A 27,274-nucleotide genomic window follows, 5' to 3' on the forward strand; every position below is an offset into this window, starting at 1 on the left:
CAGTGGAAGCCTCATTACACAAGTGAAAACACGCATTCAAATTTCCTCTTCAATCGAAGTGGAGCTTCCAATTCTGTTATGAAAGTTCTCCCTCCATGCCAGGAACTCGGGTGTTGAATGACTATAAGGGATGCTGAGGCTGGTTGGATTGACACTTCTCAGGCCCACTCTTCCTCCGTAGATGTCTTGTAGAGGTGGCAGGTGAGGTCGCTCAAAGTCCGGATCGGAAGAGCGAGAGAGACGTGACCGGCTGCAGGTCCGAGACCAGCGTACGGGCTCTGAAACTACATGGTGGGGACCAATAGGGGTGTCGCATATTCTTGTAATAATTACAAAGTCTCTCAGGTAAAATGTATATTTATTTTCTTATAATACAACAAATTATAGTGTAAAATTTGTAACAAACATGCAGCTTTCTTTAGAACTGGCACCATTAACATTAAAGGAAATTGTACCAACAAAGAAAGTCGTTTGTCTGAGTTTATACCCAGATTCATATCAAATTAGCCCCCCAAATGAAGTGAATTAGAAAAACACCCGTCACTGAGAACTGATCGAGCGGCATACAGATTTGGAGAAAGTAAAATAACACACACATTATCAGTGATCAATCATTGCAGTGATGGCAGAAACATTCTATTCACGATCGGTCAGCTTCAAATGGAAAAAAAATCCTTCTGAAGGTTTCTGAGAAACTGGTAACTACACAAGCCCTGTTTCCAATAATTTTTCTCACAATCATTTTAAGCAATTTCCTGAAGGCTCACAAAAAGAGAAAAGCAAATCAAGCGTTTCCAAGAACCCGCTTCGGAGGTCAAGGCTGCTACGGCACAGTTGGGCCATAGATGAGGTTTGCAGGCCAACCATCTAATCTGCCAGTCGACGGAGCAGAAGAGTTTTGACCAAACAAGTCGAGGTGGGACGGTGGAGAACAGCACGATTTAATTGTTCGCTGCCATGTCCAAAGATAAACACAAGCAATCATGGGAATATCTGCGAAGTCCCCGACAATCATTTGATAGTTAAAAGTTAAATTATAATCGACACTGCAATAGTTTGGCCATGATCCATTTATCACATTAAGTAACTTAAATAAACTTGAGACAAAGTTTTATTGGATTTTATTGTTTCCTTTCAGCTTTTCTAATGTAGCAATTCAAAATGTGCATAAAAATATGTGGAAGGAAAGAACACTGAACTGTGTACTGTGAATCCATCCTTTGGGCCCCATTATTTTTAAACAGTTTAATGATTTCATGTTTGTGTGTAAAATACAGAGCGGACAAAATCATCATGAAGAAAAATGTGAAAAACCAAAGCACAGGTGAAGGAATGACTTTTAAACCTAGTGACACTACCAAACCCATAACAACTGTGCTCTCAGTAAGATGCACGTGTTCCAGCAAATAATTATATTATTAACTCTTAGTGCAACAGTAACCACGGAGGCCTCTTGTGCATCATGAGGCCCCTTTCTGCCGCGCATCAAGTCCACCGTTACTCATCCTGCCCCGTTCAGAGCCGGATCACCACAAGTCTCATTTCTAGACCCAACGCGTAACGACCAGCCACCTTATATACACATTGCTTAAACTAGACCTGACTTAACCTTGCAGATAAATAGAAGGTACATGTATACGTTAATCAACCTGATCCACAGAGAGAATAGAAAAGACGGGGAAGTTAAGGGGACAGTCGACAGCTTTTTCTACGCACCTCGTCCAGCGGATTTTGGAGACTCGTTGGTAGTTTATAGAGCCATGTTGTTGTTCGCGAATGATTCTCGTATCCATTGCCACATTTTTCCCGTCGCTCACCCCTCGAGTAGCGTTGACTACGTATCGACACATTGTACTGATATCTGCAGCTTTAAGTTAATAGAGTGTCATTTATTGGGAGGTATTGGTACAGCGGGTGGATCTTTTGACTGACTTCTGCTACTGTTGCTCGGTAACAGACTCGGTTCAGCCCGGTGTTTTCATCGCTGACAGACCCATCGTCATGGTCACCTTCCCGTAAAAAAAACAAAAAGGTCCAGATCTCAAATTAGGACACAGTTCCACATGTGTTGGGGGCCGAGTGGGCTTAGCCTGGAATATTGGGCCTCCATGTGAAGTGCACTAGTCAGAGTCTGATCCGGAGTCCTCAGGTTGATCACAAAGAGTTTCCTCAAGAGGTGCTAACGTTCCGTCAGGCCGGACCCCCATTGGCCGGATCACATTCTGCCTGTGGGCACAAAAAGAGAAACATCAGGTGTCCCGCTGCTGGATAGAAAGGGCTGGATGGGAAGGGAAACAAATAACTTTGTTCAGTATCCTTTGAATCATTGGAGCGTTTAGTTTTACATCTTTACTCAAGATCAAGTCAAATGAAGAACTCAAGAAGCCCCCCATCCCCCCTTCAAGGACTCATGTCCTTCTCTGGCCGTCCTCCCTCCCTCCCTCGCTGCCCCCCTCCTCCCTCCAGCAGATTAATTACAGGATCAGCACTCACTCTAATCTCCTCAAAGCCACTATTGCACCTTCATCCTAATCCAATTATACCTGTTCTGTGTGTCACCACTTCCTCCAAGATTATTCATCTGAGAATTATCTACCACTAAAAGATTTTTTTTTTTTGCCATTTGCATTCATTTGTGAAGAGATTCAAATATAAATGGCCACGTAATTCCCACTGATTCCTCCGATAACATTCAACATATCTATGGGAGACTGCAGGTTAAATTCTCAATTCTGCAAATATTTCCAGCATTTTAGGTAAAAAATAATAATAGTTGAATTGCTCAAACTTGCAGAGACGCCCCACCAGTTCAGTGCCTTATATCACTGGTTTACCTCAGCAGGTACACTGAGGACTAACAAGCACACAAACAAAAACATGGAACATTAGCTCTCCCAATTAGCGCCAAAACATTCCCTCCTCTTCTACTCAGGAGTGACGGAGGACTGGCAGATGGGATGGATGGGTGGGGGAGCAGAATATGTGCTAATTGGAGGACCAGTTAAGTAGTTAGGGGAGTGCATTCTTACAGGGCTCTGACTGATCTCCTTAGAGCCTGCACCGAGGAAGCACCTCTCCGTAGTCATCGTCAGGAGGAGGCATAAAGAAGTCGCAGCCTTTGGGAAGGAATCCTCCTCTTCTTGGGCACACGTGCCTCATTACAGCTCAACCCTCTCTTTGGCGTAACAATAACGAGGGCCAGCTTACTTATGTCTGAACATTTGTTCACCGCTGCCTCTCCGTCCACGTTCCGCCCAGATTGCTTTGTTGTTGGTTGTGCATCCGCCTCGGCCCCACTCCCTGCCCGGCCAACGACTCCTCAGACCGACAACAATAAAGCCAGCACACGCGTCGCCGAAAGCCTGAATGCGGCACATAAAAGGAACCAGGACGGCCAAGCCGACTTTCTGTCCCAATTAGGCGATAATTAACGGGGGCTGTGGTAATGATGCTGCGGCGGCGCGCCGGCAGCTTCCATTTTCTTCGTCTGAATGCTGCAGCGCGCCGGAGCTCCGGGCCTAATTGAAGCTGCAGCTACAGCAAGAGATTCCTCCTTTGATGAATCGGTTGGCAGGGAGCATGCTCACCGCTACCTTTGTGCAGGCTTTGTGCTCGACTAACCTGAGCCTCTGCTCGGTGAGGAAAGGTCAACACGAACACAGCCGGGCTCAATTAATGATATGAATACTTTGAGCAGGGAAAGTTGCTCAAACTGAAAAAGTTAATCTTGATTAAGTCTTGATTGATTGAAATGTGGTACTGTGCTGTCAATACGTCTACCGTGTTTATTATTATCATTATTTTTGACCAAAGTGTTGAAGACACTGACCATGCTGCCAAAGAATCCACGAAGACCTGGCAGGAAACTTTGATTCTCCTCATTTCAGGTCAACATTCGATCATATTCGTATTGTTATTGTTATTTGCTCTGTGTGTAATTACCTTGACAACTTGTCAAACATATTGACAAGTTTCTGGGCTTCGTACTCCTTCTGCTCATCGGTCATCTCTTCGATGGGGTTTGGCATGGGCTCCTCCACATGACCGGTGATTGGGTTAATGCTGACGAGCAAGCAGACGGGAAAGGTAAAAAAAAAAGGTGCGAGATCAGAGATCCCGAGAATTTCGATTGCTAAGCGGTTCTCAACACGCGGTCGTGAGCAAACCAGCGGTCCTTCTAAGAGCATTGCAGAGAACTTACAATGGTTTGGCAGATTTGTATTCCTCTGTGTCAGAGTCTTCATCTTCGGAGTACTGAGTCTCTCCTCTCCCTCCTGCGAGAAGTCCTCGAGCCACCAGGAGTCCTGCTGCGTTTCCATACCCGGTGTACTTCAACAGGTTGTCCACTACCAGACAAGATAAAGGGCAAAGCTTGTTACATGAATGTTCATGTGCGATCATGAGCCGGTGTAATCATGCGGCAATCACCCAACTGGACACGTCATTCCTGATCTCTCATTTGCATATTTTGCAAATGATGCCACCCCCCCCCCCATGACCCGACCACTGCTCACCGCTTTCTTTGCAGAGGACAAAGAGAAACTCTGCAGCCGTCTGCTTCACACCCATGTCAACATGCGTCATGAGGCGAACCAGCTTGTTTCTGGTGGTGGTGCCGATCTCCGGCCTGATCTTCACATCTTTCAGTGGGGGAAGTACCTGCAGGTGCAGATATGATAAACAAAAGTTCAGATTACGTCTCCTTTGAAACACAGTAACTGGGTAATGAGAACACACATTATCAAGGAGCTATAAAAGTATTTGAAATCGGGTAGGGATCCCTGGGAGCCTTCAGTGCTTTCCTCAAAACGAGCAAAAAAGAAAAACTCAACAAGAAATGTCACATACTTTATTGTAATGACGTCTTTTGAACTTTACCTGAGCTTTGATATATCTGCGGATCTCCCTGTGTTGTCTGGATCCTTCAGTCAAAAGGCTGAGCACCGGAGTCAGACCTTCTTTGTAGTTGGAGCCCTGCTTGGAGTGACACAAACCACAAACACTTCACAAGCGGCACGAGCTGCGGCTGGGTTTTAGTCAGTGGAGCACATGCGGGTAACATGAAGAAATAGTGAGTTAAAAGAAAAGATGGGTGGCCGAAAAACTAAATGACGTGCAGCAAAGCGTTGTGTCATATTGTGCCATGAAAGGGACCTGCACCACAAAACTGCATCATGTCCGGCTCCATGTGGGTAAATATGTTTTAATATATGTGTGTCTTAGTTTGCATATGAGCTTGAACATTTCCCTGTTGCAACAAGTCCATTTTATTCAGTAGTATCACTTGCACAATACTAGAAGTATTTTAAATGTTCAGTGTCTACACAAAGCAGCCCTCTCTATATATTTGCTACAGAGGATGAACGTTACCTTGTCCATCCTTTTCTCCATGAAGTCTATTAACATCTGGACAGCATCCATATTCTTTCCACCATACATCTCTAGTCCGCCCTGGACGGGCACGTCGATTAACACATCCAGGCAGGACACAGGCAGGTTATTCAGCAGGTTGATGGCATGGCTGCAGATGAATAAAAATAATCTCCTTAAGGTTGACCAAGTTTTGGCTTTAATATACTTTGATTTTGTGTAAAAAAAAAAAACTGCAACAGCCAACTAGAGACGAGCCTCTATAACCTCTATAAAGCAGAGGTATTCAACAGGGGGTCCGCGAAGGTATTGCAGGGGGGTCGCGAAATTTTTGGTTGATAAGATAATTTTTTTCCCCACAAATGTAAAGGTCTTCAGAATCAGAATTTTATTTATGGTCTTTAAATACACATTAACATGAATCCAACATATTGAAGCGAACGGATAAATTGATGGAGAAGACGTTATCTGTCAGTCCGCAAAACACACATTCAGCTTCCCTCAGCAGCTCTCAAGCCGGGCGCCGGTTCACTCACTGCTCCTTTCATGCGAATACGACAGCGCAGGCACCAGCCAATCAGATCGCGTTTATGCTCACGTCTAAAGAGCGTGAAGCTCAAAAATAAAAGATGGCGGACCAAACTCCGTAGAATAGGGGGTCCCTGCTCCACCTCGCCATCAGTTTGGGGGACCGTGGCTTGAAAAACGTTGAAGACCTCTGCTATAAAGGGTCAATTTGAAGGGACAAAAAGCTGATGTCTGTAGTAGCTGGACAGCACAGAAAAAGGTTAATATGACACCAAACAACCAAGAGAACATCTTTTAACAAACGTTCTTGTGTTTATAAATCCGAGCCTCAGACACCTCGATGGAATCTTAATGTGTTAGGCTGTTTTCTTTAAAAAAAAATATGCATCCACACTCCCACTGCTCCACTTAAAACGGATCATGTCTGTAAAGAAATGAAACAATAGTTAGGTTGGTCAACGGACCAAACAGCCATGAACGGTTCATCCAGTGACTCGACAGGTCAAGAGAAACATCCATCTCCTTTGCATGACACTGTTCAAATCCCAGTCTCTGGATTCCTGGCATTCCTGCATTAAATCACTATGAGAAGAAGATACTGCCACAGTGTTACAACAGCTGAGAGCATCTAGAAGATGAAACACCCGACAAGGCTCCAAACCCCCCCCAAAAAACATGCCGCTTTTTCCCACGACACCGCAGTCTGGATCATGTGCCATCAGTCTTAATTTGGAGGGGCAGCTCTCTGGCTCACAGTGCGACAAGTGTCCCACAGGTTGGCGAGGGCCTTGATTCACTGTTTGTAGTATAGTTATTAAAAGAGATTAAAAAACATATATATTGTGATTAGAGAGTGAAGAACAGACTTCTGACCTGTGTGCTTCCTCGGTTTTCTCCTCGGTCTCAGTCTTCAGCATCAACAGATGACGCAAGATGGCAGCAATGAGTCGGAAATGGTGGTCATCTTCCTAATAAATCAAGGATGTACAACACTTTTTATTCCAATGCAGTTAAATTGTTCACAGGTAAAAAGAAAACGTAAGCTACGACGATGGGGAATAGAAAGCAAACGCTTAACTGCAAAATTTGCGCTACAACCTGTGTGGGAAATGCTTGATGAACATGGGACACCCAATGTCACTATTATTTTTCATGTTCAATATTGGCCATTTATCTTGGCTAAATATTGTGTTGTTTAGAAAAACGTGTGTTACTTTGAGCCACCTGAAAAGAAGTGTTTGTTTTTACGCTTCCACATCATGGTTATTTATGGTTAAAAAAAAAGGACTAAGTAGCATCAAGTGTGAAACATATTTCAAAGAGAAGGCATAGTTCATTACTTGTGTACAATTTTGTTAAGTAAGATGTCCTGCATGCATAGATGCATAAAGTAAAAGGAAGCACACGTATCTTGTGTCCGTGTGTCTGACTCCACTGTGTGGATTCTGCTGCGGAGCATATTTGCCTGGGCTTGTTGGAACGATGTCGGCCTGGGATAATGTGTGTGCATAGTGTGTATAGCCTGGTTGATTGCCTTGGCCTACGTCCATAAAATCCTGGAGGTCTATAGTGAGTCTGGATGGGACCCCTGGATTGACAAAGGGAATTTCACACACTGGTAACATCCCGTCGGAGCAAAAACAGGAGAGCTAAGGGATGGGTTGAGATCAAAGCTTTAAATCTAGATTGGAAGTACAGAAGAGGAAGAAGAAATTTGGATTTCTACGGATTCAAAGTGCAGAGTAGGGTCTAACTAAAAACTCAATTTGGTGTCACGAAGACTTACATTGTCAGATGCAGCGCTTGCAGTCATGTCTCCTTCAGTCAAAATTGCATGAAATGTTTTGACAGTAATTTTCAGAAATCAGCCTCAGATACAAACTACTACACAATAACTAAATCATGGATGACATAAATTACAACCAAATGTAATAGTTGACTTATGCTCTAGAATCCTATTTTAGTAAATATCTTCACGTTTCATTCGTGGATAAGATAATACCACTTTGAGCATGCGTGTAGCCAATGAAAGAGGCATTTTGCCACAGTAGGAAAAGCAAAGGTGTGAATAATATATTCGTTGATGGCAGAGTGCTGATAAACACTTGTTATAGAACACAGAGTTGCAGCAATGAGATGTTCTGTTTGAATTCTCTAAACGCCAAGGCTTCTGTACTATTATTCTCATCTGTCCTTTAGCCAACCGTTGCCTTGCTATAACCTTTACACAAGGAAATGAGATAATGTCGCCCTTGGAGCAACAATTTTTAAAGCAATGCGCATTTCAGAGTTCAAAACATTCCCCATTGTGGTTTAATTCTAAAAAAATCTTATTAAGGAGGTGGGATGCTGTTGATTAATGGCTGATTAATGTGGATAATCAAGATAATAGTGAATCCGTGTCACATTTACACTGAATTCATTATGTTATCGTTAACTGACCGAAAGTCTGAGCGAGAAAGAACGCACACTTAATAATAGAGACGAATAACTAACAAGGAGGAAAAGCAAACCCGGATGACGAGCTCGCGACGTGCGACCTCATCCCACTCACCTCCCCACCGGTGTCAGACAGCGTGAGATTGAACAAGGCTTTGAGCGCCTCCATGGTTCTCTCGTTGTCCTCGGCGGGCATGGCCACGGCCTGCGGATCTGGGCGGGCGCATTCGTAGGGCCCGACCCAGCTCACGCCCAGGGTGTGCTCCAGCACCTCCGTCAGCAGCGCCACGGCGCGCAACTCTCGCCTCAGGACCCCCCTCACGTCGGGTCGCAGCGCGGACACCAGGAAGAGCAGGCGCAGCGTGAAGAGGCCCACCTCGTGGTGCCACGTGCGGGCCGTGCGCAGGGTGGCACAGAGGCCATCCGCCAGCTGCACGTCCACGCTGACCTGCTGAGCGGCGGGGCTGTTGTACACCACGTTGCACAGGCACTTCAGGGCTTCCACCACCACCACCACCCTCTCCTCCTCCTCCTCCTCCGACGGGGCGTCTTCCCGAGAGACAATCCGGTTATCGACGCCGTCCCGCCCAGCTTTCAGCCTCGCCATCCCTCCCAGGATCAGCATGCCCTCCCTGGTGGCCACAGGTGCGAGGACACGCTTGTCTCTGGACAGGATGCGGAGTGTCTCCAGACATGTCTTCTGACAGCCGGGCTTCACCTGCCTCCCGAGAACTGACAACACACTCTGGCACAGCTTCTGGAATTAACAAACGGTAGATGACAACGTGACCGGGCTGTCCTGATCGCGTGATGCGACAGCTGCTCGAATAAACCGATAAACCGATAAACCGATGAACCGCTACTTACGATGCGGAGGGATTCCTCCTTCGGGTCGAAACTGAAGGTGTGGCTATTCTGAAACACACCAGATCCTCATTGTGGACACCGAACAACTCGGACCTTATTGTAAATACACACGAGCCTCTTCAACAAACAAAAAAGGATGTCGTTAGTTCTTAAGTAACCTCCAACAAACAGCTAAAGTGTGCTAACGTCGTGCTAACGTCGCCAAGTGTCAACGTGAAGTAACGTGAGCTTTAGCGCCATCAGCACCAGTGCGTCGTTGTTCTAAAGGACGCATCGAGCGTCTCGTTGACCTCACGTTAAACGGTTGGCGGCGTCGTAGCTTAGTCGGCCGGTAAGACGTTTAACGATTATTTGTTTAGCTAGCCGGCTAGCCAGCTAACGCTAGCGCCGCGGTTTGTTATGGTTGACGCGGAGCCGCGATTTACCTCACGAATATACTGCCGCAGCAACTCCTCGACGTCCTCTTCGCCGACGGTTTCGAGCTGCGACAAGATAACATTCAAATCCATGGTGGATATCGCAGGATTAGAGTTGTTCCCCTGGTCTTGGACGTCGCCAATGGGCGTTAGGCAGCTGTTCCAGCTAGCTGCTAGCAGGCTAGCTTAGTGAGGGCTGCTTCCGTCAACAGGGAACCTCCCCTGAAAGTCTCCATCAGTTCAGGGCGGCTCCTCCTCACTCACCCGGTGTGCAGGGACAGTGTGTACACACGCACGCGCGCACACACACACACACAGAATATTTTTTATGTTTTTGGAATTAAGATGATTATTGAAATGTAATCGATCCCTTCACAGAATATTATGCCATGTCCGATCAGAGGTTCGGGTCAAAAGGTCAAAAAGCTTTTGGACAAAGCTTGACGGTATATTCTTTGAGAGTTATGAATATCATGTTCACGCTTGGTGTTACTGCTTCAGTAGTGCCTGTGAAGCATCCCTGTCATTAAATGTGATCAGGATATACGCTGTCTGCAGCACCGTAAATGAACAATCTCTGCGGTTTGAAGCTTAGTCTGTATGTTTTCTCTTATTTGGTGTAATCTATCGATGTAACTATGTCCCTTTTCCTCCTAATAATGTAATAGTTTCACAGTATACTTACAGATACTGTGATTTGTATAACGCTAACCCAAATGGAAAGTTGAAATCAAATTGATAGATAAAGGAAACTTTAAAAAGAAAACCTTTAAGAAATACGCTTCAGTTAAACTCGTTTTAAAGCGCATCAGGAATCAGAAACGTTTATAAAAGAAGCACAAAGGAAGCTACTTGTTGTTTTCATCTGAATACAAAGTCTCTGTCGTGAATCCTGCAGGATTTGGGAGAGGATCTGTTCCAATAAAAACACATCTAGACAGGGGTCAAAGATCAAAGGTTATGGGACTGAGATACAATGACCCCAGCGAACCAAGACATTCTCTCCATTGAAATGTAATTCTTTCTGCAGTGTTGCTCTTGTGCCACCGACCAAACCCCCCACTGAGTTAACACTGCATGGAGAGAAGTAAGTATGAGCCCAAACTACTTTAGAAAAAAGTAAACTGGAGCTATAATAGAAGGTAAATGTGAAGTGTATTTTCAGAAGTAACACATGTCAATAGCTCTCAAGTCAACTTTAAAAGAAATCTACCAAAAAAAAATATTAAAAACTTTAACTATTGGAGCGAAACTTAAATCAATGAGCAGGTTTTGCTGCAGTCCTGACATGGATTATGCATACAAATAATGTGTTTAACTATAAAACTGTTGGACATTGATATTTGGACATATCATGACTAGTGGACCTAAATACAGAAAAAATCAACACAGTTGAAAAAGGAAGACAATGTGACAAAGACTTTAAATTGTCACCACAGACGGTTTCCAGTGCTTTTATTTACAGAAAAGTGACTAGACTTCATGTTACTGTACATTTTGATAATTTCCATTTTTATAAATACCCATAGGGTAATAGGTCCTCAGTAGCTTTGAGTGCATTATAAAACACACAACCCTAGGTTAATGTGTCTTTCACTAACCATACAAAACAGAGAACAAAGTACCAATTGTAACATAGAAAATAAAGGATACACCATGTTACAAAGTTACAGAAAATACATACTATATATTTATATATGTATATATTTATATACATGTATATATGTATATATACATATATAGTCACAGTAAAACAGCAAACAATCTTGCAACAGAATATACACACGCAGTTGTTTTTGAGTCACCGCATTTGATCACTTAAAAAAAACGATCAAGAGGGAGACACCTTCATACCCCGATCAAAGAGTTTAAATCTGTCCTTCGTTTGGTGCCTCTGTAACGCGTGTCCCAAAAGAACTTTAAGGCAGTGCAGTTCATCCACATCCTGCAGCAATCAAAGCCACTGCAGCAGGTTCATGACAAGATGCCGCACGACGCTGAGCGACAAGAGGAGACACGCACTCACTGAGATTGTACTGGTGTCAGTGAAGGCTTGCAGCACACGGATCCCCCCAGTCACTGACAAAACTGAGGGCCGGTGGGACGCTGCGTGTGCTGATTTGTGAGACAGGCGAGGGAAACAGAGGTTTACATTCCATAAAACAAAGGCACAGCTTGGCAGCAGCATTGCACTTCTAAATGATTTTGCTGCAAGTTCATTCTGTCTGATTTGGACTTTTTTTCCTCCAGCGGTGGAAAAACCCCCCATCTATTTTAACGCAAGTTACAGATCATCGGCGAGGCTTTCCAAAGTGTCAGTACGTACATACCATGATTCTTATAACCATGTACTCTCTGTTCCTCTCTGCACCACGTACTCGATTAGAAGCGTTTAGATACTTTGCATCTGCAAGTACGGCAGGCCCGGGGCTTTTACACGGGTGACCATTGTTTATTTTGCCCAGCCCGTGGTGGCCTCTCCGTTGATGTAGGCAAAGCCTGGGAAATGCTGCGAGTGTTCATACTCTGAGTTCCTGCGTGGGCCGAGGGGAGAGTATAGGTCCCCGGAGGTGGCGTAGCGGGACGAATGCATAGGTGGGCTGCTGTAACAGGCGTTCGCTGGTGACACGTCGGGCCACCGGGGGGCGACGGGTGCAGCGTGTAACCGCGGAGTGCTGCTCATCAAGCACGGCTCCATGCGCGACATCTGGCCGTTGAGCTGGTACTGGGGAAGGGGAGAAAAAGAGGAAAGGGGATGCAGCATTTAATTTAGAGTAAAACCGTAACTGACAGTAATTTTACAGCCAATTAACCTGCTGATTATTGTCTCTATCGTGCCTAAAATCACAAAGACAAAGAAAAACATAAAATATCCTGGCATTTAGAGGGCATTGTGTTACATTTTTGGTATTTCTCTTGAAAATTGACTTAAACACTTAATCGGTTATCTCAATAATTTTAAAATACATTTACTGTGATGTGACTTGATAGATTAATCAACAAATTTTTTTCTTTAATCTTTCAGTTACCTTAACATACGTCTTCTTTAAATGTTAAGGAAGAAAGGAAATTAATCGCTTTCCCGTTGACAGTTAAGTTGAGGTTCAAAAACACTCTGATCTGTCTGATTAGATATGAGGCTCACTCAGCCGGTTACAAAACCCTCCGTACAAAAAACAGCTTCCACACTTCTGGACAAACGAGATTTAACATGTTAGAGATGCGAGTCAGCAATTTCTCCCACACACCAGCTGTCTTCATGCAAAGCGAAGATATGAGACAGACATGAGTGGTATTAATCTTTAATCAATCAGTTGGCTTTTCTTTAAACTATTCCATTAAAGGGGTAAATGCTGCGAGGAATACAAAAACTTTGACATGCTGATTAGAAAACAGTGTTGAGGGCACTTCTCAATCAGCGTATAAAACAACACCCAGCATGTGCAACTGTTTGAGTGTACTTCTGTAACTCCAGTTTGCAGAACCCAACACGTTCCCTGAACATGCACAGAGGCGCTGACCTCTGTGTACTCACAGCTCTAACAGCATATTTGATACTACGTTAGCCCTGTCGCGGCATATTGTGTGAACTGACCCTGCCGATGGTAATTTCCTGTCTGGGGAAATTGCTTCACATGTTTGACCAAAATGGTCTAAATAGAAAATAAAGTCACTTAGGAAAATCACACATCGGTGGTTGTCCTGTGTTCCTTTTGTTGCCTCTGGTGACTGAAGCCAAACATTTCTGACTAATTCTCCCATCTGTCCCAAAAATATTTTGGACAGATGTGGATCCGACGAGGTTTTGTGTTCGTCTCGGCTCGATCCCCAGACTCCCGCACGGACAAAGTGCCAGCATTGTGCCCGATTTAAGCTCAGACCGGCTTAAAAATAAAGGAGGAAGTACAACCCTATTTCCCTTTCCCTCACTAAATATAAACACAACAGTCGATTCCATTATGAGGGACCACGGCATGGAAAGAGACAGGCAGCGCAGGTCAGAGAGCAGAACAGACGGCTCAGCTGCCTCTTGTTCACAAGCAGAAAAGAGACCATTGAATAACAATATTTTAATAAACGCCTCCCTTGCTCTGTGGCTACTGGCTCAGACAGACGAAGAGACTATCGAGGGCTGGAGAGAGGAGCAACAGAGGCTTCTCTTGGCCCGGGCCGAGCCACCTTTCACAGTCTGCCTCCTGAGAGGGCGATTCGGGGGCTTTTAGAAACACTGCGACTGCTGAGGCCCAGCTGATCTCCTCCTGCTCGAGGCTGGAGGGCCCTTGACAGGAAATTACCATCAGAAGAGTAAACTCACACACATCAGTCGCAACACAAGCTGTGGCATCGGACAATCTCATCCCGGCGAGCCTTTTTTCCTCCAATTTAAACCTTTTTAATCTTTACTTACTTTGCAGCAAAGTTCACCAAAGCGTGCGTCAAGCATTTCACAATCTACATGTACTACATGTTTATGCTCTATTTCTGGGCAGCACATATGCTCCATGTTCTTCTTCCAGTTCTCACAAGATGGACAAACAACACATCTCAGTTGCACACAGCTCTGATGTGGATACATACAGGTCCAGACACGCAAGCACACATGCATACATGATCAAAATATATGATCTTATAAAACATTAGGATGAATTGCTGAAACTTAGTCCATGTCTCAATAATAATACTAATATAATATAATACTAATAATACTATAATATAATACTAATTGAAGTACATTTTGTGATTAATGCTTGCTTGCTTAAACACGCACACTTTCGGATGTAGGACTCCAATTCACTTAATTCATTTCTCCTCCCTGGGACTGACCTGTGCGGACGACCGGTGGTAGGCGGAGTAGTGGAGGGGGGTTGTGATGGCCGGCTCATGGGCCAGACTGGGATACTGGCTCTGGATGGAGTGAGGATGCTGGTTGGCGTAGCTGCCGTAGTTGTAGCTACCAGTGTACCTGGAATAGTAGAAAACCCATTAAAAACTAATTCTGTCATGAAAGAAAACCCAATGCTAACACCACAGCAATAATTACCCATGCTCCTCCCTGTAGACAGGCATCCGGTGGGTGGAGGACGGCGGTGGCACTGGAGCGCTGCTCCTCATACAGGACAGCTGCTGTCCGGCCTCTGGAGCGGAGCCGCCGGCCGTTGTCACTGTGTATGTAAGGGACCAGGTATATGACTGAACAGCGCCTGGTAGACACATATATGGACACAAAGACAATGTGTTGGCTCAAGGGAATCTATGTGCAGTGAGAGTTGCGCTCATTCAGGATAGTCCGTGTGACTGGGACGCCCGTCTTACCCGTGGTGGTGGTGGCGGGGACGCCTGCGTACTCCGGGGACACGGCCGCCGTGGGGGAGCCGGCCGAGGAAACGCAAACCGAGTGGACCGACCGGGCGGGAGAGAAGGGCCGTGGGGACGGGGAGGCGGCGGTGGTTTCTGTCACCGGGAATTCCTCCTCTCTCTCCGCTGAAGGTTTAAAGAGAGGACGGGCCGTTAGCCAATCTGACAGAGCAAAATACGCAGTTTTGTTGGACTGAAGTCGTCGTCCCAATATTGGTAACTCCCACCAAGATCTGAACTCTGAATATATTAAGTGTCCTTGTGTTCAGTCAAAAACTAAAGCTTTTCACGTGTTGATCAGCAACAAATCTTCACAATTCCTGAGCTAAAACTGAATGTTTAAAACAAATATCAGTAGGCAACTGTTGGATATTTCCTAATATTTCCTGGTTAGGCCTCCATGTGGCAATCTCACCTGTGCTGCCCTCGCTCTTCATGGCCCTCATGAGGTCGTTGGCTCTCTCCTGGCAGTGCAGCGACTCCAGCAGGTAAAGCACATAGTCATCAAACATCAGGTGGATCAGGTGGAAGGAGCCTGCGTACAGAGAAGACAGCATGAGTTGTAACGCAGACAAAGACGACTAAGACGTTTTAACGCAAAAGTGATGACATCACATCCTGCAGACGGGCAGGGGGGCTGCCGTTATCAAAAAGAAGCGAGCGCGCCTGTTTCCGTGTACCCGAATTACTGCCAGAAATACGTCAGCTGACCCCAGGGTCGCACGGAAGATGGGACCCTGGCATGTGACGCAGTGTCACAATTGTGTCATTGTGCGGGTGGCTGCTGCCGCCCTGCGCACAATAAACACTTGTGGCTATTCAAGGGAGCGGGTTGTAACATTGACCGGTTATAAAATGGAAAACACAGGCTTTTGTTAATTAGCTTTGTGCACAGAGACCTGCTTTATCAAAACACTGACACCAGCTGTGTCTTTGATGTTCACAGGCGGAGAGGAAAGAGAAGACATTTTCTTTTTCTTTCACTTTTACGAGTCAAGTTTTTATAAGTCTCAGTTATTGTAAACTTTGAGGCTGCGCAAAAAATAATCAAAGTTTTCCATTCTCTTTGTTTTAGATATGAGATCCATGCTTTAGAGGCCTCGAGCATTTGGTTGCACTGAACCTTGCAAGTTGCAAGTTTCTAAATGTCCATCAGTGTTCAGTTCTGTGGTGACATGAAAATCAATGACAGATGTATTTGTGAATCCGTCTGAACTGCAGCTCACTAGAATATCTTTAAATGTGACACATCTCTACATTAAGCAGTGCAAAATCCATATTTTGGTTTGATTTCCTTGATTGATTCACTAAGTGTATTATTTATTAATGCTAAGAGCAAATCATTCCTCGTGTTAAAAAAACACTAAATTCTGACTTGTGTGAGCAGGATTTAACAAAAAGTCAGTGTTCAGTTAACTCAGCTATAGCTCAGGAAACAGGCAGGTGTAATAATATATTGTTTAAGATGTGATTTAAAGTATTACTTATTATATTATAATATATTACATTATAATTATAAGTATCCTTTTCTCTCATTATGCATTTATTTAAGGGCCCCACTGGATGGATAATAATAAAAAGCTTCATTTTTAGGTGAAGCAAAGTGCTTTTTTGTTCGCATTATAAGAAGTTTCTATCTGATAAATATTTTACCAATGCAACGTTATCTGTGGAATCAAAATAGTCTGTGTAGTCCCCTTGTCCATGCATGACGCAAAATACAATAAATGACTTTTCCCTAATCCCTATCCTCATGCAGCAACGTCAAAGCTGTGTCCTCGATGGACGGGGACAAAGCATTAGCAGCTCACCGAAGCTGGGCGCGCTGTGGAGGGTCATATCCCGGATGACTCTGGTACCAAAACACGACCACATCAGCAGGAACTGTTGGGCCACCTTCTTCAGGCACCCGGGCCTCTTCCCTGCCACCTAGAGCGAACATTTCCATGTGAAAAGAGGGGGAAGGGTTGAGATGGCGGCGTAGAATTAACCCCCGGGTCCACATTGGGGCTTAACCCTCAGGAGCGAAAAAAACATGTCAACAAGTCAACTATTTAATTTGCCCCCCGAGACACGCCCTCCCATTGAACTATTGTCTGGGCCGTCCAAGACGTTGCCGGGGCAACCGCATTTTACAAGCCCATATCAGGCACATAATGGACGCAAATGGGACGCTTGAAGACATCATTAACTGGGAGGATTGCAACGCAAGTACCGCTGGGTGAGAAAAGACACACAGAGGTGTGTAGCTTTTACAAAACGACTGAACTGCTGCTGCACAAACACTTTCCCTCAGGGCATCAAACATAGAAAATACAAAAACCTTTTCAGAGAAGAATGAACAGAAGCCCGACCAGACATATTTTTACCCGAAATGAATGGAAAAAGTGAATGCGGCCTGACCTTGACGACGCAGCGGTCCACCATCAGGTCCAGCCACTCGATGTACGCCTCGATTGGCGACTGCTCCTCCAATAGACGATCAAACTCCTGATACACTGCCACGGGAGGGAGAACGCCAGGTTATCATTTCATTCCACGTCGCTTGAAAGCTGAGAACACACGAGTGGCGTCGCGGCGCCTTCTTTCAACGGCGGCCTCCACCTATCGGCGCAGTGAATAGGAGTCGCTCCGCAGGGCGTTTCAGAGGAACGCGAACTCGTTTAACCTCTCGGTCTGTCGCTTTGACTCCGCTGGCCGTGGGAATGTTTGTCCCACGTCGCGTCGTTTTGCGTGGCTGTAAAGTGTAAATCTCTGTCTGCCCGGGTGTGTTTGAGTGGAATCCCGTTTAAAAGGACTTACGGTGGATAATAAGCTGCCGGTGCTCCTCTTGTGAGTCCTCCATGGTGTAAAGTGTCTGCTTGGTGATGCTGTTCAAGTCCACATTCCTCCAGTCCTCCAGCATTTGAAAGGTGATGTCGGCACTGTTTATCACGGTCCGCGAGGCCTGAGGACAGATACATCGGCAATATTACAAGAGCGTCCCCGTGTCCCTTATCGGCTGTGTTTGTTCATATGGAGTTTTATTAAAAACATTGACGCTGAGATAGGCACCTGACAGAGATGATTTAATGACGTTTGCCGCTTTAGAATCTGAGAAAATCTTCTGGACACTGGAAACAAAAAATGAGAATGAATTTGTTTAGTCCTGCGAGTGTCATAATTTAAACATTTTTGTTTGGAAAAAGAAAAGAAGCAAAAAACACAAGATGTAAACTATTACAATGAGATGTGGCATTTTATACATACATACATTCAAATTTGATATTCCTCAGGTTTTCAGGAAGGTCATGAAGTGCTATTTTGAGCCACTCATCCAGCTGTTTGGCAAATTTCCGAATAACCTGAGTCAAACTGTGTGAATGAAAGAAAACAGGAACATAATTAGTATATTGGACAACATATATTGTAAAAGAAAAGAAAACAGTTAGTGTGGGAAGCTGGAACCAGACAATTTATGATGCTTTAACCCGATTTTGTCAACTAACTGATCATTTCAGTCTTTTGTGTAAATTACAATAAAGGATAGCTATAGGGAAAAAGCACAGCAAAGCCAGAAGGGCCTTAACCGTAGCAGCATAGTTATGTTTGATAAACGTTATTCACTGTACTAAACCATAACGATGAGGCGTTAATGCAGCAGCTCGTGATCTCTGTCGTAATCCCAATGCAACAAACACAGAATGACATCATCAACAAGTCATTTCAGTTACAACAGACAAGAGTCTTCAGAGTGAAGAGCACAGGCGCTCACCTGTCAGGCAGGGCTTGCAGGACGGTGGGCATCAGCACGCCGGAGATGGCCTTGTAGAGGATGGAGTCGCAAACCCCGACTATGTTTACCACGGTGGTGGAGCCGAGCACCGGCAGCATGTGGGGCGGCATGCCCTGCCAGAAGTGCAGCAGGAAGCTTTGGACCTGAAAGTAAGACACGCCGTTCAGTGTTACAGGGAATGAAAGTTATTTCAGACAGCACCAAAGCCATGCAATCCCACTGTGTGTCGGGTAAAAAACTGGAGTTGGATGCTTAACAGGGTCTAAAACAGAAGAAACTTGCCTCATCAAAGTTGGCTCGGATAACAGTGTCCAGTATCCTCTGACAGTGCGTTCTGTACATCATGATGAAGGTCGACACCTGTGGGCAACAACTGAGTATCAATCTAATTGCACCACAAACGTTAACTGTTTTTTTTACTCTTTTGGGGGAGAGAAAAAAAAAAAAAGTGGGAGAAAAACAAGAGAATAAATCTTGCCCAAAGCATGTGGAGCAATAAATACGTGTTACAGGTCTGGGCAGGAGCGGACTAATACAAAACGAGCTTTAGAGATCAGCAAAACACAAACCGTTTAAAATCACCGCCCCTCTTTAAAAGCCGGACAGCTAGTGCCTTTCCTTTGTCCATCGCTAGATCTTATTATCTCCCCCAAAAGATTAAGAGTTAGTGAAGAGCCAGCGTATAAATCCTCAAGGTCCTTCTCTAAATGCAAACCCAGTGAAGGTCCCGGGCATAAAAGGCTGGAGCCAGAGGGGGCGCAGAGATGGCGGGATGGCAGGGAGAGGGGAAGGGGGGGGGGGTGTAAGGATGGACTTTCAAAAACTCCTGTTTACCCTCTCTTCTGGCAGGCTGGAGGGCAAATTTAGGTCTTTGACATTTGGAAACTCTGGCAGGAGCGTTCCCAGTTTGGAGCGCGGTGAATACGCCACTGTCTGCTTCGTGACCTCTTTCTTCCCGGTCTCGTTCACCCAGGCCGCCCCCTTTTTGGAGTACATCACATCGTAATACTGGGAGGTCTCCTTCACGGCTATGCCGTAGTAGTGGTACCTGACGGAAGACATGACGTGTTGTAGGTAGAAAGACATGAAACTTTAGCTAAAGAAAAAACGAGAAAACAAAAGCTTGGAACGAACAAAGTAAGAAAAAAAAAAAAAAAAGACATATTTTTCTCTGATTTCTGAAAATGTGGAAGAACATAATAATAATAATCTCATTGACTATGCAGGTCTTCACTAGGAAGAGACTACTATTGACTGTGATGCTTTAAAAACAATTCAAGATTTCTATTAAAACAGGTAAAAAAACAAATATTACACTCAAGATTCCCAGAAAGTCTGAACCACAATGGAATTGATTTATTTGAACTTACGGTCTTTGGTATTTTAATCATGTTTGCTGTTTATAGGTTGTTTTATTTAGTATTCTCTCTGTCTGTCTGTCTGCTGGGGGGATTGAGGGTTTGTAAACATGTGTGCAACGTGCAGCCGGTTTACAAAAGAATAAACCGGACCAACTTACTTAGACTGCCCTCTGGTCCCAAGTCTTCTGGTCGTCAACGCTGGAAACTGCTGCCTTATGATCTGTTGAATGCAGGAGAGAAGACTTCAGTCAGCGTGTGCATGTGCGTGAACGTGTGCATTTTCCAGGATGAGAAAACGGAACAATGCAAAGGTCTCATAGCTGTTTTCACAGGGAGGTCTCTGAGGGGATCCATTTATGACATGCAGGGATATTAGTTTTTAGTCTCCCCTCATCTATCCACCCACCCACCCATCGTCTCTCCTTCTCACTCTCTCTTTTCCCATCTCCACTCCCTCCTTTCCTCTCTTTTTGTCCAAAGAGATTGGCTCCCTGGTCCAACTCCCGGTGCAGAAACTTTAGCAAACAGTGTAGCTCTCCATTGTGTGGGATGAAAAAAGAGGCCAAGCTGTGAAGTTTCTGTCAGGCCCCCGCTTGATAAATGAGCAGACAGGGAGGCAGTCCGGGCCCTCTCTTGTTTTTTTGTCCTGAATCAATGAAGCCTTCCTAAAGGACACCCCACACTGCTCCAGCCACTGATCTAACATTCCGCAACATCTCACCCTTCCAAATTTCCTTTAATTACACATTAATCCAGGCCCCTTCTCTTTTTCAATATCTTCCGACGGGAGCTGCGGACGGGTGGGGGCGGGCCGGGGTTGGGGGTTGGGGTTTGGGGCCGGAGTCCGGGGGTACAGGGGATGGCTGGGGGTGGGAAGGCTGAGGAACCTCTCGGGGTTGTGGGAACAGACGAAAGCACATCTCCTTTGGCTCTAAATTACGTGTTCAGTGAACGGCCGCAGAGCTTTGCTCGCTTCACACTGAGCTGCAGTTGAAATTACTTCAACAGCCCAAAAAAAAGAGACAACCCGGGCATGAAATGGTCAGACTAATTCGGGTTTAGTGGACGGGGGTTTTATTGCTTTTCAGTCAATATCCACGTGTGTCGTCTTCCGTTGAGTCATTTTGTTTTAGTTGCTCCAAACTCACCTGTCTGCATGGAGGTACATCTAAACTCTAAAGACTCCGCGTGGAGTTCACGGCTTGCACGGGTTTAAAAAAAGATAAATAAAAGGTTTTGTGTTGAACTGGATTCTGAAGGAAACAATAAGTTGCCAGACCTTCTTTTTCGATGATTTTCAATGATTTTAAGAATCTTACCTTTCCGAAGCTGGCTGCGTTCACAGGCTGCGTGTCCTGTTTCTCACTGAAGTCTAGGTAATGCATGTAGAGGGCACTTCGCGGGATACACACACCCTCAGCTATCTCATAGTTCTCCTCTAGCCTGTCAATAAGAATGGGAATTATCAGCGCAAAGTAAATCTAACATGGTTCTGACTTGTCTGGTCAAAACAAATGTGAAAAAAAACAGTAATTTAATGTGTTTATTTTTAGGAAGCAAGATTCCAGCTTAAATTAATGGATGTAGTGAAGGTTTTTTTGATCACAACAAACAACTTTACACTTTACACTTTATGTGTGTCGTAGTCTCAAAGACCATTTTCCTGATGATAGTAAGTGATCCTGTCTAATTAACAGCTGTACGGTAAAAATGATAAGAAATTCTACGCAATCACAAAATGATATTTGATGGAGGGGCAGTTGTTGCAGTTGTCTGGAATGTGCGTCACGACTTGGCCCCCAAACACTCCACATAGCTGCATTTTTGAGTAATTTTCCCAACTTAAGTGGATGCATTTCATTACAGTTTTACATTGATTCAATTTGTTTATCTTTTGATCTGTTTTCAGTCAGTGTATATAAAGGGTTGCGTTGGTTTTAGTAATAAATGTGAGTGAAAGCCCCAGAGAAACGGTTTCCGATACACATCATGTCATGTTGCATATTAATCTGCACTGAAATATTAGATTAGAAATGTGTGCACAAAGAATTATATTTAATACAACCATTGAATCAAAGTAGTCCCTGTGTCTAATGCATCAGTCAGCGTCTCTTAAAGCCATTTAGCCGTGCTGCATTAGCTATAATCATCGGTTCATCTCGTATCCGTCCAACAGATCCCTGTTTCTGCTTGAACTGTCTCCTCCGCTCACAACTTTCTATTATGTGGAGTTCACCCGCGGTCTATTCTGAGTCACGATTTGTTTTGTTTTTAAAGCATGTGACAGCTATTCACTGTTTTCCTAATGTTTGGAACAACTCACTATAAATCACTGATGAATCAGCAGAGAAACCGTCACGTGCAGCTCGTACCGGGTCACTTCTCTGACGGTCTGAACAGACAACTGGTGTTTGATTGCGCAACAGATGGATTATGAACCAGAATGGAGGAAGGAATAGGAAACACATCCCCAAGGTGAGGGAATGTCTCCCCTCCCTAAGTAAGATGATGTCTGAACTATATTCCTGAAATAACAATTTCCATTTCTTTTTTAGAAATATAACAGCCTTTCAACTTTATTTCGAAATAACTGCATTTAGAAGGCTGGATAGTTCACTAAACTAAAAAGCTAATTCCAGCACAATCTCTGAAAATTTAAATTCAAATCATGGCCAAACAGTCATGTGATCAAATGTATTCTCCCTGGTTCAACAAATAAAACCTAGATGCTCAATCAAAAACTCATAATTGTGGTTACTTTTAGAGTTGCGTACATTTGTTGCAGATTTCACTAGAATGGAAAAAAATCATTCATGTTTGTAATACTTTACTCTGTACTCTATAATACTGTTCCTCACACTGGGTTTCACCCCCCACAGCGCAGCTTAAATCGGTATAAATATTCATTTAAGATCATGCTGAAGGCTATTACGTAAATGGGGTCATGCGGCTGTGCAATAGGAGGCCACTTTTTAACTACAGGCATGTTTGGGGTTTCCATTTGATGCACACGGAGGATATGAAAGATCTGTTGCATGTCGAAGCGGCACCACGTTTTAAATCTGTCTGTGGTCGATGTCTCTATTGTTCAACAGCTGTGTGCCGTTCAAATCACAGTCCCCCCGGGAGGACGAATAAAACATCAAATCAGTTTGTCACGGTCAGATGCGAGCCTGCAATCTCAAATAAACACCAATAGGATCCCTCAACTGATGAGGTAAGACGAGAAATGTAGCCAGCGTGTAGAGAACCAGAGTCTCATCTGTGCGTTTCACAGAAAATGATTCAAACAAATGTATTTTCAAGTCAAATAAAAAATATATATACATACTGTACGTACACGAAAATCAATAATTGAATACAAAGTAGAAAAAAATGTAAATTAATTAAAGTGACAGGATTCATATGAACTATTATTCACCATACCCGCAAAGTAAATCGTAGACTTGATTATTCAGGTTTAAGGTTCCACACTTTAACAAAATCCGCAATGCTCGCATTTGATTGGACTAAAGAAAAATACAATATAGAAATGTGTTTTAGATAACTTACCATTCCAGAGTAGCCGGTGTCGAATGTGGTTTTGAGGCTCTGTTGTTTTCTTTTTCTTCATCTGTAACATACAACACATTTTGGATTTTAGGGGCAAAAAATCCCAAAGTCTAACAGGTTTATTTAACGGACAAAACATAAACCTTTTGAAAAACTGTCCCCATTAAATGACATTAATTGAACTGAAGGCATTAGCTGTAAGACTGATACATGATTTTGAACAACGGTGAAGTCAGAAGGTTTGGTGCCTGCTTACGTTCATCGTTGGACATGTTCCCCAGAGACGTGTGACTGGAATACCGCTTGCTCTCACTCTCGTTGAGGCATCTCTCAATCCAACTCTCTAAAAACGACACGATGGACCACAGATCACACAGCCGGACAAACTGTAATATGAAGCCTTTTAGTACAACTCAGAAAAATGACCTTTTTGTAATTCTTAAGTTATTATAATATTTTAAATATGGTCAAAAGAAGATGATTTTTCAAAAATGTAACTGTGGGACTTTTAAGTGTCCTTCAGCTGAAGCATCACTTTTTAGCATTTTGGGTCTATTTCTTTGTATTCATTTTCATGGAAACATAGACTTATAATTCCAAAACTCACTCTCTAATTGAGTGGACTTAATTTGTTGTGCAGAACAAAACAGCTGAAGCTTTATTTACATGAACATTGAAAAGCACTGGCTGTACAGGACACTTTAAATGTCACGAATGTGACGAGGCGAGCTGACCACAATGGGTTGTATGGGCAGCGATGCAGCCTTTGCTCTATTTGAGATGTTTTCACCAGGACGGCAGGAATCCAGCATTGTTCCCAGGAGACTACGAGCATACACACTCGCTTAAAAGAGCCTGTGCACATCACTGAAGCATTCTGGTGGAATAGAGGCCATTGTCCTGCTTTAATTTCCACTTAGAAATGGCTCAACATGTGTGCTTTCTGTGACCGAGCTGCAGCAAAACACCAAAGCTTTCATGTAGAAACAGCCTGATAAGTAGGGTGGATATCCATTTAAAATTCCTTTATTTCTGACAAGAAAGCGATTTACTATTAGACAAGTCTAATAAAGGAATGACCAAATATTCATCTTGTTCCTTTCAATTAATAATAAGCTACATCTTCTTTGCAAGCCACTGAATGTCCCAGTCAGAACAATGAAATAAAAAGTAAAATGTGTTTCATCATCCTTACATCTGTTGAATGAAGACTTTATGAACCTGAAATACAAATGAGCAGTCAATACCACCTTCGAAGATTACACAGCACTATGGTAAAAGTTACTTTTAACAATGTCAACTTTTAACTAAATATTTATTTTCTCCTTTTCCTTCCTCAATGTGAACCGACAACAATCCCCGTAGCAGCTGTTGCTTTATGTCAGACTGCCGGCAGGACGACCTGTTGGTGAAGCCCACGCGGGGATTGAGAGCAGTTCACACATAGTGAAAAGTTCTAAAAGTCTCCAGGCGATGAGGAATCTGCACCTCGATATTCGTCACGTGTCGATGGACAACGACCGACTGCAGTCAAGAGTCCCAACGTCGCTGCGCAAACTCACGGCCCACTGAGCCCACTGACGTGAGAGGGGTTTCTTTCTACAGAATATATTAGTTGAGGCTCTTTAATGGTGTCAATTGCTGTGGACATATGATTCTCATCACCTTTAATATTGCCAACTGATTAATAATACATGTCAATTAAAATGCTGGGAATATCTATATAAATATACAAAAAATCCTGTAAATTTGAATTTTTAACTCTGAATACCGGTGTCACTGACTTCACTATTACTACTGACTCATTATTTACTGACAACATTTGCTTCTGTCTAACTAAAAGTTAAAAAAAATGTATAGGAAAGGGTGAATCCACTGGAGTGAAGCTGATTCTCCACAGAGGCTCAGCTCTCAAGCTTCATTTGCCACAGAACAAATATGTTGGGGATCTAAATAATTGGATTAAATTTGATCAACACTCATTTATTCACACACATGCAGGGTTAAACTAGTCTGCAATGGTGCACCGGCATACTGTGAATAAATCATTTAAAATCATTTCACAAATTAAGAAATTCAGATAAAAAAAAAAAAAAACCTTGTTTAACTTTAACTCTTTAACTAACTCTTAATTAGATTTAACCTCAACCGCTCATGTTTCGGAAACCCAAATAATACAGATACGTTTGCCAGATTAAATAGATAAATCCCGTGTTTTATAATCCCTTACTAATCATTTACTAATTCTCAGTAAACATCAGTTTTGAAGTTGAATAAAACCTTTTCCAATTCTGGACTAATAAACAGAAAAGTGAGTTGAGAGCAGATGCATGCTTTAAACATGATGCACACGTTTTTTTAACCCTTCTCTCATTAACGTAATTCCAGAATTTTACAATGAATCTTTCTGAAAACAGCAAGAAGCCACCTGACCAAACCAATCACGGAAACATTTGAGGGCTATTTCCCTGGCGTACTGTTACTTTTCTTGAATCCGTCAATAAGTTACACACTTATGACACAACAGCACTGCGCACAAATGTGGATGCCCAAAAACTTCAGAATTAAAATTAAAAAATAATAAATGATCACGTCTATTAAAAAAAATAGCCGAGCATCCAGACACGTCCTCTGCATGACTGAAGAGAAACTTGTCTTCTTCCAGAGCAGCAGCAGAATCAGAAGCTGAACAGAAGCAGGTTTTCTCAACACAAAGCAAAGCGAGCGGAGATTAACAGGACTGACCTGTGGAATCCATATCAGGCTCCTCCAGCAGCCCGCAATGCATCCTCTTCCCATCAACGGCACTGGTTCCCCCAAGAAAATGGCTCAGTGCACGTTTCCCCCTCCTCGCTGGCTCGCTCAGTGTTTCCGTGTCCACTGCCCGTCACAGGAGATGTTGAGGATCTGAGGTTCGCCCAGAGAGGGGTGGTGTTGGTGGAGGAGAAAGGGGGGGGGGGGGAGGTGGGAATAAGGGAGGAAAGAGGGGGTGGTGGGTTGTAGGGGGAGGTGGGGGGGAGGGGGGGTGGTAGAGACTCCAGAAATCCAGCGGGGGGAAAGCCAGACCCGTCAAAATGTTTGCTGATGTTTCATGGGAAAGGGGCTGATTTTATAGGAGCCCTGATGGGGACATGTCATTGATAGGCTTGGAAGGCTGATGAATGGCCCCAAGTCAGATGGGGATGTGGCAAGGCTCACTGGAAGTCTTTTGTGGGGCTGTTTTGAATAAGAAAAGCTCCCTCCAAACGAGAAAAAAAAAGAAAAAAGAAAAAAAAAAAGAGGCTTAGATCTACGCAGTCCTAACACTGTGGCCTCCCCGTCTTCCATTATGGCATTTAATACGTTTTTATACACCCCAGAGCTCCATATAAACATACATCCCCACACCACCACCACTCCTGCCCGTTGCTTCTCATTTTAACTCCCGTTTCATATCCCAGGGACACTTGTTGCCCCACTTGGCCACTTATCACCTCACTCCACCGCTGAGGCATCTTTGCGGTAACTTTGTCGCCGGTTGGACACATCGTGCAGCCGGACACGCATTCATACATGCCTACAAAAAAAAGTGCACCCGTGTGGATGCTTTTTGCTGGATTTCTCACCTGTTT

At 44.0% G+C, this 27,274-nt stretch overlaps 2 protein-coding genes across 6 annotated transcripts; both read right to left on the bottom strand.

Annotated features, from left to right (window-relative positions):
* Positions 1-341: 341 nt before the first annotated feature.
* Positions 342-10,111, bottom strand: LOC120809861 (chaperone Ric-8B). 4 transcript variants are annotated; one of them, XM_040164005.2, is made up of 10 exons: positions 9,630-10,111; positions 9,205-9,252; positions 8,453-9,094; positions 6,772-6,866; positions 5,371-5,521; positions 4,879-4,974; positions 4,515-4,659; positions 4,202-4,346; positions 3,943-4,062; positions 342-2,226 (listed from the first exon to the last, which is right to left on the bottom strand). In XM_040164005.2, the coding sequence occupies exons 1-10, from the start codon at positions 9,711-9,713 to the stop codon at positions 2,121-2,123; spliced, it is 1,632 nt and encodes a 543-aa protein (XP_040019939.2). In that variant the 5' UTR covers positions 9,714-10,111; the 3' UTR covers positions 342-2,120. The 4 variants fall into 4 exon arrangements, with proteins under 4 accessions (XP_040019939.2, XP_040019938.2, XP_077938830.1 ...); XM_040164004.2 differs by having other exon boundaries at positions 4,879-4,977; positions 9,630-9,943; XM_078082704.1 differs by having other exon boundaries at positions 9,205-9,321; positions 9,630-9,934.
* A 930-nt stretch (positions 10,112-11,041) lies between these two features.
* Positions 11,042-26,943, bottom strand: LOC120809857 (transcription factor RFX4). 2 transcript variants are annotated; one of them, XM_040163994.2, is made up of 18 exons: positions 26,409-26,943; positions 23,920-24,006; positions 23,664-23,724; positions 21,431-21,554; positions 20,270-20,331; positions 19,585-19,798; positions 19,033-19,110; positions 18,730-18,893; positions 18,229-18,329; positions 18,030-18,088; positions 17,778-17,922; positions 17,379-17,473; positions 16,787-16,904; positions 15,391-15,510; positions 14,934-15,101; positions 14,662-14,782; positions 14,445-14,583; positions 11,042-12,345 (listed from the first exon to the last, which is right to left on the bottom strand). In XM_040163994.2, the coding sequence occupies exons 1-18, from the start codon at positions 26,449-26,451 to the stop codon at positions 12,073-12,075; spliced, it is 2,172 nt and encodes a 723-aa protein (XP_040019928.1). In that variant the 5' UTR covers positions 26,452-26,943; the 3' UTR covers positions 11,042-12,072. The 2 variants fall into 2 exon arrangements, with proteins under 2 accessions (XP_040019928.1, XP_040019926.1); XM_040163992.2 differs by having other exon boundaries at positions 14,662-14,821.
* Between the last annotated feature and the right edge of the window lie 331 nt (positions 26,944-27,274).

This window comes from Gasterosteus aculeatus, chromosome X, assembly GCF_964276395.1.
Source record: "Gasterosteus aculeatus chromosome X, fGasAcu3.hap1.1, whole genome shotgun sequence".
NCBI classification, from domain to species: domain Eukaryota; kingdom Metazoa; phylum Chordata; class Actinopteri; order Perciformes; family Gasterosteidae; genus Gasterosteus; species Gasterosteus aculeatus.